General features: G+C 51.9%; 1 protein-coding gene across 1 annotated transcript; it reads left to right on the top strand.

Annotated features, from left to right (window-relative positions):
• The first annotated feature begins 1,941 nt into the window (after positions 1-1,941).
• On the top strand, positions 1,942-8,237 carry CYP17A1 (cytochrome P450 family 17 subfamily A member 1). Its single transcript, XM_068961450.1, has 8 exons — positions 1,942-2,238; positions 4,326-4,464; positions 4,669-4,898; positions 5,661-5,747; positions 6,136-6,351; positions 6,666-6,835; positions 7,349-7,452; positions 7,951-8,237. The coding sequence occupies exons 1-8, from the start codon at positions 1,942-1,944 to the stop codon at positions 8,235-8,237; spliced, it is 1,530 nt and encodes a 509-aa protein (XP_068817551.1).
• Positions 8,238-9,876: the final 1,639 nt, after the last annotated feature.

The following is a 9,876-nucleotide window of genomic DNA, read 5'->3' as shown; positions in this document are numbered from 1 at the left end:
GGGTGGCCTGAGCTCAGAAGCCCTGGAACAAATAGTTGGCAACAGCTGTGTTCTCAGAAGACCGCAGTTGGTCGCTACTGTTTTCTCATTCCACACTAGGTTCCCGGCTATAATTCAAGTGCCCCTACTTCAAACGGCAGCTCACAAAGTAATCAAGTCTCTGCCACAGGGGTCTGCTGGCTTGGAAAATTCCATCAGGAAGACCAGAATGTGGTCAGTCCCACCCCCACCCCTCTGAGACATTCAGGACGTCCCTCGGACCCACAGCCCTGACCACAGGCTTAAAAGGAGAAAGTCTCTAAAAGGAGCCCTTCTCTTTAAAAGAAGGTCCCCCACCCCAACTCAGAATCTCTTCAGAAGCAGAGAACTGTGAAGAAGTCTCTGCTAACTAACCCAATCAAAATGGAGAAGGGATAAAAGGAGTTTTGATCAGGAATCCTGCTCTGCCTCTCCTCCTCCTGGCCTCACTCTTCAACTGTTTCTTCACTAAGGCTTTGGCAATGGTTTTACGGTGTCTAATGAAAAATCAGAACAGATAATCCAGCAAGATCTCAGGGATACAGGGGGGTTAAGAACCCAGCAGTCAGGGGAGTAAGGAGCAACTAGATAGCAGGAAGAAAAGCCTGGAAAATTCTGTGAGGGAGCTGGCCTGCTGCAACTGCGAGACATTTTCTAAAAGGCTCCCTCCACCCAAAGCAGGAGTGTGATAAGTAAGCTCCCACCCTCTTCCCTTTCCCAATCCCGGGACCACCCATTCCATTACCTGTCTAAGACCAAAAGGAAAGGCATCCTGCAAGAGCATCATGCACACTAACGCTGGGAAAGAAGGGCTTTTTAAAAGTTAAGGTCTTAGAAGCCAATAGTTAAAGAATTGATTAATAAATAAATAAACATTAAACTTAAAAAGAAAAAGAAGTATATGCCACTGTTATTCCCATTATAGAGGAAGAAACTGAAACTTAAAACAGGTAAGTAACCATAAAGTTACTATCTGACCCAGCGATTCCACTTCTAGGTATTTACCACCCCCAAAATTGAAAACAGGGACCCAAGTAGATACTATGTTCATGCTGTGGACACGTACACCCATGTCCATACACGTACACCCATGTCCATAGCAGCGTTATTCACAGTAGCCAAAAGTGGAAACAACCTATGTGTCCATTAACTGATGAATGAACAAAAAGAACAGAATGTTCAGTCACAAAAGAACAGAATGTTGTTCAGTCACAAAAAGGTTATGAAAACAGTTTTGGAAGTAGACAGTGGTGATGACTGTACAACACTGTGAAGCATATTCAATGCTACTGATTTGTACACTCAAATGGTAAACTTCATGCTAAACCTTTTAAGTCATATAGCTAGAGAGTGGTTAAGCTAGAATTTGAGCCTAAACCCATATGACAATAGGGGCCCTGCTGTAATGCAAGGGTTTCACTCCCCCTGGCAAAAGCAACAAACTGGGAATAAAGAGAACTGCTTCAAGCCATCATTATCTGTGTGCCTTTATATAAGCCTGACCCCGGGAGGCCTCACTTTCCTCAGCTGATAAAATTGGATAGCTGTCTGTTGTTTATGATTTCGTAACACAGAGAGTCCCGAGCCGTGATTCCTGACCCAGATATCATTTGCTTCTGGCCCACTCTGGAGACGTTGATGGACAGGGAGCAAGGGACAGGGACTAGCTGTCTGTGCCCTTACCTAGTCCCTCCCTTAGGGGTTTGCCCTGGTGTGGAGCCAGCTCTTGAAAGAAGCCTTCTCTCCCTTCCCCATTCTGGAAGACAACTCCTGGCTGTGCTGCAGGATAAACTTCCACCAAGGCGAGCAATAACATAAAGTCAAGGAGAAGGTCAGGGGAGCCCTTAAAAAGGCCTTCTTGCACCCTAAGGTGGGTGAAGCCACTCCACAGCTCTTTGTCCTGCCTGCTGCCACCTGGACACAATGTGGGTGCTCTTGGCTGTCTTTCTGCTCACCCTCACCTATTTATTTTGGCCCAAGACCAAGCACTCTGGTGCCAAGTACCCCAGGAGCCTCCCATCCCTGCCCCTGGTGGGCAGCCTGCCGTTCCTCCCCAGACGTGGCCAGCAACACGAGAACTTCTTCAAGCTGCAGGAAAAATATGGCCCCATCTATTCCTTTCGTTTGGGTTCCAAGACTACTGTGATGATTGGACACCACCAGCTGGCCAGGGAGGTGCTTCTCAAGAAGGGCAAGGAATTCTCTGGGCGTCCCAAAGTGGTAAGTAATGCCTCTCATCCCTCCCCTCACCAGCCCCTGAGCATGTCGAGCTCTTCAGCCAAGGTCATGCCTGCAATGCCCCTTCTAGTTCCAGCAACCTGTGATTCTTCCAATAACAAGACTGGTGGGGTTATGGGTGGGGAGTGACCCCTCAGACCTCACCCAGCCTCTAAACTAGGCAGGAAGAATTAAAGGAAGACTTTATTTTCTGGCTTTTTCTGGAGATGGGACAGGGTGGGAGTGGTGGTTTGAGGGGGTCAGGGAAAAAGCTGAAAAAGTGAAAGTGTGAGCCGCTCGGTCTTGACCGACTCTTTGTGACCCCATGGACTAGCCCACCACACTCCTCGCTCCAGCAAGCATACTAGGGTGGGTTGCCATTTCCTACTGTGGGCAATCCTCCTGACCCAGGAATCGAACCCAGGTCTCACCCATTGCGGAAAAGTTCTTTACCATCTCAGCCACTTGGGAAGCCCAAGAGTCTAGCTCTCTGAGCCTGACATCTGAGCTCTCATGATTCACTGAAAGAGTGTATGTAAAGCATTTAGGCCAATGCTGGAAGTTCTCAATAACTAGCCTTGATGAACAGAGTTCACATGGAAAATGGGTTAGTGATTCCTGTCCTCCACAAAAAGTTGTGAGGAGGAAGTACCCTGATTCTTGGAGGGCTGGGATCACTATTTTCTTGGAGCTTCCTGGAGCTGTTCCAGCCATAGGGAGCTGACCTATGCAAGCACTTTCAGGGAGGACACTGAAGATTCAACCTGTCGAGCTTTCTGTTTGCTCCTGGGGGCAGAAGGCAGTGGGAGCTAGTCATCCAGCAACACTGCCGGCCTCTGACACAGCACCTGGCTGCAGGGTACTCACCTGAACGTCCTGGGCAAGGCCCCCTGGCTGCTTATCTTTGATCAGACCAAGGCTTGACTCTTCTTTGCTTGGGCCAGTCGGCCTGGTCTGTGGGCCAACTACCCTTTCCCATCTCTGCTGGGCTTCTCTCCAGGGCAAAGAGGAAGGAGGCGGCTAGTCTGATGGGGCCTGCAGATCCGGGGATAGAAGAGGGGAGTTCTGGGGGGACCTGTATAGTTTTGGGGGTCCTCTGGGCAGAAGCAGCTTGGCCCAAGTCCCGGCCGGGTGGACAAGACATGTGCCTCTCCCGATGTGGCCCTGTAGTGCATACACGGCTGGCAATGGAAGTGTCACGCGAGTGTATGTTCCTCGGTTCTTTGTCTCATCACAACAAAGATTTGGCAGGATGGACATTAAAGCCCTCGGCGTGTCACAGCTCTCGGGTCTTGGACAAACCGTGTTATAGCTCTTAGGCAAATCAGTGTTACAGCTCTATTTTATTTAGAAGATAGCAGGAGAATCCATCCTCCAAGTGTGAGGGCATGACAACCCAAAGACTTGAAGAGAAGAGAGTGGAGGAGTGCATGGGGGAGGGAGAGAGAGAGGGAGAGAGAGGGGGAGAAAGAGAGGGAGAGAGAGAGAAAGAGTGCACGCACACGGGAGAGAAAGAGAGAGTGCTCTGGCTCTTCCTTTTATATGTTTTTTCCTCCACCTGGGCCGCCCCAGGCAAATTGGGCTTAGCAGGAGTGCTGTTTGTTCTACCTGAAGTCTTCACTCTGGTCCTCGGACCTACCTTTGCCCTTCCTTGTTTTTTAGCCACCACCATTTTGGGCTCCTTTTCCCTTTTCTACCTACCTAACAGAAGGGAGAACTAAAGGGGGCTCAGCTGCTGTGCCTTTAGCAGCCCCCATCCCCAGGGGACCCAGGGAAGGGCAGGGGCCTGGTGTGTCCTCAGTCTCTGCTCCTACAAGTTTAGACAGTCCATCCCATCACAGCTGCCTCACCCTGTCATTGATCTGAACAATCTAATTCAGGGTTCTTTCTTTCACCTTACTCTGTCTCTCTGTTGGAGCTGGGAGTGTCAGGCCATAGGTTCTGTCCTACCAAGGCCTTGCAGTCAGGGTGGACTGAAGCAGGGAGCTCTACAAGGAGGCTGATGACAGGTACCAGCCTCTTTGCCCTCGGTGAGGGCAGGTGGATGGTGCCTGAGTCCTTTGTCCTATGTCCTTTCCTGCTTTCCAAAGGCCACTCTAGACATCCTGTCAGACAACCAAAAGGGCATTGCCTTTGCCGACCATGGTGCCCACTGGCAGCTGCATCGGAAGCTGGTACTGAATGCCTTTGCCCTGTTCAAGGATGGCAACCTGAAGTTAGAGAAGATCAGTGAGTGCCTGGCTGGCCCTGGGCTGAAGGAGCCTGCAGAGGGTTGGGGAAGGGGAGGGTTCTGGGTACCTCCATTCCACATTTTCTTGGCTACCACTGCCATCTACTGGACATCTGCTCTCTGTCTTAGATTCAGATGGAACTGGTCGAGATGGGGGTGAAGGGATGGCTCAATTCCTCCCTCACACCCCCCTCTCTGCTCAGTTAATCAGGAAGCCAACGTGCTGTGTGATTTCCTGGCTACCCAGCACGGACAGTCCATAGATCTGTCCGAGCCTCTCTCTCTGGCGGTCACCAACATAATCAGCTTTATCTGCTTCAACTTCTCCTTCAAGAATGAGGATCCTGCCCTGAAGGCCATACAAAATGTCAATGATGGCATCCTGGAGGTTCTGAGCAAGGAAGTTCTGTTAGACATATTCCCTGCGCTGAAGGTGAGGATGGGGCCAGGCCCTATGGGCAGACCTCAGCACACCCTGACAGTATCCCCAGTTCTCTCCTCTTACAGTTCACTCCAGACCCGCATTTTTTCCTGACTACCTCAATTACTGTGATCTCTGCCTCCTCTGACTCTTCAAAATCTTGCTGCTTCTCTACAGAAATAGGTTTAGCTTTTACACTGTGCACTGTGATACTCATGGTAATGCTGGTGGTGGGGTTTAGTCACTCAGTCCTGTCTGACTCTTGCGACCCCACGAACTGTTACCCACCCGACTCCGCTGTCCACGGGATTTCCCAGGCAAGAACACTGGAGTGGGTTGCCACTTCCTTCTACAGGGCATCTTCCCAACCTAGGGATTGAACCCACGTCTCCTGCATTGCAGGCAGAGACTTTACCCGCTGAGCAACTGGGAAATGCCATGTGCCAGTACCAAAGCTCCACATTCATTAATCACGCATTCCTTTTGGAAGTGGGCTTTATTATCCCCATGCAGATGAAAATACAGGCTTCAAAAAGTTAAGGAACTTAATCACGCCTTGAGACTCATGTCTGTGTTACTACTGAGTAAAGTCTCAGTCATTGCTAGATGTTTGATTGAAGGGGGAAGGGGAAGTGGAGGTGACTCCTTTCTCCCTTTTTCACTGATGCTCCCCTTCCGGGTCCCTATCCTGCTTTCCATTCTGGCTGAAGGTTGGGGTCAGAGTGGGAACTCACCAGGGACGGCCAGGGAGAATCTAACATTTCTACTTTGCAGATTTTCCCCAGCAAAGCCATGGAAAAGATGAAGGGTTGTGTTGAAACGCGAAATGAATTGCTGAATGAAATCCTTGAAAAATGTCAGGTAGGTGATGAAGCAGAAGAGATGACGAGTTAGGGGGAAAGTGGCAGGAGAGCAGGGTAGGGTCTGTTTTGGACAGTGTAGCAGCTCCAGCACCTAGCAGAGAGCCTGCCATATAGTAGGTGCTCAGTAAAACCTGACTTGACTAATAAATAGGAGTAGAGAAGTGAGGAACTGAAGAGGATGCTGAAGGGTCCCGTCCACCCCGCAAATTTAAGGAGGGCCCAGTGTTTTCTCCACTTCCACAAGTTCATGGGTCCTGACGAGCCTCCCTCCACTCCCTCATTTCCAAGCGGGAGAAGCCTTTGTGTCTACAGTCTGGGTGAGAGTATGGCAGGGGTTGCAGATGGGGCTCCTTCCTCTTCATCGTCTCCCAATCTCTCCCAACCAGGAGAACTTCACCAGCGACTCCATCACTAACTTGCTGCACATACTGATGCAAGCCAAGGTGAACGCAGACAATAACAACGCTGGCCCAGACCAGGATTCAAAGCTGCTTTCAAACAGACACATGCTCGCTACCATAGCGGACATCTTCGGGGCTGGTGTGGAGACCACCACCTCTGTGATAAAGTGGATCGTGGCCTACCTGCTACACCATCCTTCGGTGAGTTTCTCTCCACCCGAGCCTTCCCAAGCACTCCTGACCCCAGGCACTCTCACTTCTGCTCCAGAGAAAGGGAGAGTCAGTACCTCGGGATTTCTTTGCAGGATGCCTGGGCTGAAGCACCCTTTGCCCAAGCAGTGGTTGGCTCTCGTCCTTCGGTGGAGCTGCCCCATCTTCTGCAAGCAAAGCCGGGGTTGTAGAGCCACCACTGGGAAGGGTCTTGCCCTTTTGGATGTGACAGTAGGATTCTTCTAAGCCCTTGCTTCTCCTGGGCTGATACACCCTGGTAACATCCACCCTGTTCTGGCCCTCAGTTGAAGAAGAGGATCCAGGATAGCATTGACCAGAATATAGGTTTCAATCGCACCCCAACCATCAGTGACCGGAACCGCCTTGTCCTGCTGGAGGCGACCATCCGAGAGGTGCTCCGAATCCGGCCTGTGGCCCCTATGCTGATCCCCCACAAGGCTATCATTGACTCCAGGTGTGCCTTCCCTCCCAGGAACATCCAACCCACCTGCGCCCTCCCCCAGCATCTGACTCTTCCAGCTGGCTGGTCAACCTACAGTCAACCACTGACAACCGATCATCCTACCCATGACCCTACTGACCAGTGTGTCTTCTACCCACTGACACCCACTCACCCATCGACCTGACCTCCCTCAGGAGCTGCTGCCGCCTGGGAGACATGTGCTCCTACCCAATCCAAAAGCTGTGACACACACACACACACACATTCATGCACACACGCAGCAGCTCAATATGCACACCCACAGGCCCTAACAGTGTTGATCCCAAGTGCTAGTCAGGAAGAGAGGGCTGGATTCACATTCAATCTGGCAGAAGCTGAGGAGAAGATGCAGGAGTGGGCATGAGGGAGTGGCATGAGGGAGCAAAGGACCCTTTTCCCCAGGGTAGGGACCACAGAGACTTGGGGCAGAGCAGGTGGGGAAGGACAATACTCCAGGCCCTCTTTTCCTCTCCCTCTCTGGGGCAGCATTGGCGACCTTACCATTGACAAGGGCACAGACGTTGTGGTCAACCTGTGGGCACTGCATCACAATGAGAAGGAGTGGCAGCAGCCCGACCTGTTCATGCCCGGTGAGTCCCTCTTCTGTCCTGCCCCCTGGCCACACAGCCCCCTCTGTGCCCACCTCTCCAGCATTGCTTCCCTTCTGCCAAGCTTCCTACTAGAAGACTCCTGACTCCCACTACATGGACCTGTTGACACCCCTAGCCTACCCGACACTTACCCAGATTCTTCACAGCTGGGTTTCCCACTCTCCTTCCACCAACTGCAAGCTCCTCTTCTAAGAAGGCCCATAGGCATATGTCTCCTGTGAAGTCAGCCCTCTCTCCTGTTGGATGGTGCCATTTTCATCTGTTTAATACACCTTTTCATCCTTTCTGAATATTCCATCTTCTCTGTGTGATTAAGGGCTACCTGAGAGCAGGGCATTTATCTCTCCTAAGATTGCCGCCCCCCCAAATAAGGCTGTCCACCTTCCCGACTGGGGCTCCCCAGGCAGGGCTTTCTTTCCCCCTACTCCTCTACTGACCCTGGCCTGGCCCCTGGCTGATGGCTCCTCGTGTCCGCAGAGCGCTTCTTGGACCCCACGGGTACGCAACTCATCTCGCCATCGTTAAGCTACTTGCCCTTTGGAGCCGGACCCCGCTCCTGTGTAGGTGAGATGCTAGCCCGCCAGGAGCTCTTCCTCTTCATGTCCCGGCTGCTGCAGAGGTTCAACCTGGAGATCCCGGATGATGGGAAGCTACCCTCTCTGGAGGGCAATCCCAGTCTCGTCTTGCAGATCAAACCTTTCAAGGTGAAGATCGAGGTGCGCCAGGCCTGGAAGGAAGCCCAGGCTGAGGGTAGCACCTCATGACTCCACCCTATGTGACCCCCACCCCACACAATTAGAGGAGCCCCCCCACCCTCTCCCACCATTCCTTCTTCCTCCCTGCCCCGTCTGCCTTCTTTCCCAGCCTGTAGCCCTGGTAGTGACGTGCATAAAACAGGTCTTTCTCCAAAGGTCCTTGAGCAGCTCCTTCATTTGTTTACTTGTTTCTTTCAACAAGTATTTTATTGAACACCTACTACGGGCCGCTCACTCACTGTCTTTGGACCCTCAGGCTACTTGGCTTCATGAAACTTAAAATTCTAATGAGGGCTGACAAATGAACATTCCAGGACTCGTAAGTGCTTTGGAGTCAATTTGGAGTCAATTATATTCAGTGCTGATGATGTAAGGGGAATGGCCGAGGTGGTGAAGGCTGCTGTGAATGAAACGGTGGGGGAGGCATGAAGACTGGGGGGAGGAGCCCCCTGCTGAGGGAGCAACAGGGAAGAGGTTCTCAAGGTAGGAGAGGCCACGCCGCAGTCTACAGCCTCTGCTCGGGCCAATGAGGGGAGGAATGGTCCCTGATGAAGTCAGACTGCAGGCAGGGCCAGGTACCATGGGATGTTTCTAAGTGGGAGGAAGGCGTTTCAGTTTCTAGTCCAGATATGAGAGGAAGTCATAGGAGGGTTTATACATTTAGGTGGAAATTCTGGTTCATATTTTAAAAAAATCATCCAAGTGGAAACTGGTCTGCAGAGATGAGAGTGGGGCTGGGGGAGGAGGTTGTGCTGGTCCCTGAGAGCAAAACGATGGTGGCTTACACCCTGGGGATGGCAGTGGAGATGGCAAGAAGTAGTGGGATTGAGTTTACACTTTGAAAGTGGAGCAGCAGGTCATGTTGGCTTTGATCCAGTGATTGCTGTGTGTACCTCAAAGGTTTGTCTTTGGGAGAGGTGTCTGTAATCCACAAACTCAACCCAGCACTACCCCTCCCTCTTGTCTTGTTCCCCAGACTGGCAGGTCTCCTTTTCCTTCTTCTCTACTGGAGTAACCACGACCAGGGAAGGGCTTCCACAGCAGCCTTCTGCTGAAGCACAGAGGCTCTGTCCCCACTCCCCACCCCCAAACCCCAGGACGTCTGTAAACGCCTTACTAGAAAACAGAACTTTCTTCAAACCTTAAAACCAGCATCTTTAAACCTTGGCCGCTCGCCAGTCTGCAAGCAAACAATGTCCTGAGATGCCCTGGGAGAAACTGGCCCTTGCTCTTTAGCCTAGACAGAGGCCCCAACCACAGCTCCCTGGCGCCAGCCAGACCAGGGTCAGATCATCAGTGACCCAATCCTTCCGACTGGAGGACTCTGGACCGGCTGGCAGGGCAAGCCTGAGACCCTCCTGGCCAAGTTCCAGACAGATGAAATCAAGGGAGCCCCACAAGGAGGGAGGGTCGTTTTCCATCACAGCAGCATCTTCTTCCTTCAAAGAGCTTTGCTAATCCAGGGGTACCTGACTCCTGGCCCCCAACTCAGTCCTAGCCTTCCCTGGCCCATGACCCTGAGGCCTTACTAAAGAGCCCAGAGGAGTCAGTGGACAGCTGTGGCTGACTTAGCCCCGAGCACAGGCAGCCAAGAGAGATGACACCACCCGTGAGCTTATGAGAATGGGGTTAAACTGGAGATGGCCCC

Source organism: Capricornis sumatraensis, chromosome 23, assembly GCF_032405125.1.
Source record: "Capricornis sumatraensis isolate serow.1 chromosome 23, serow.2, whole genome shotgun sequence".
Lineage (NCBI taxonomy): Eukaryota > Metazoa > Chordata > Mammalia > Artiodactyla > Bovidae > Capricornis > Capricornis sumatraensis.
Note: the sequence above shows the minus strand (reverse complement) of the source record. Positions and strands in the feature narration are given on the sequence as shown.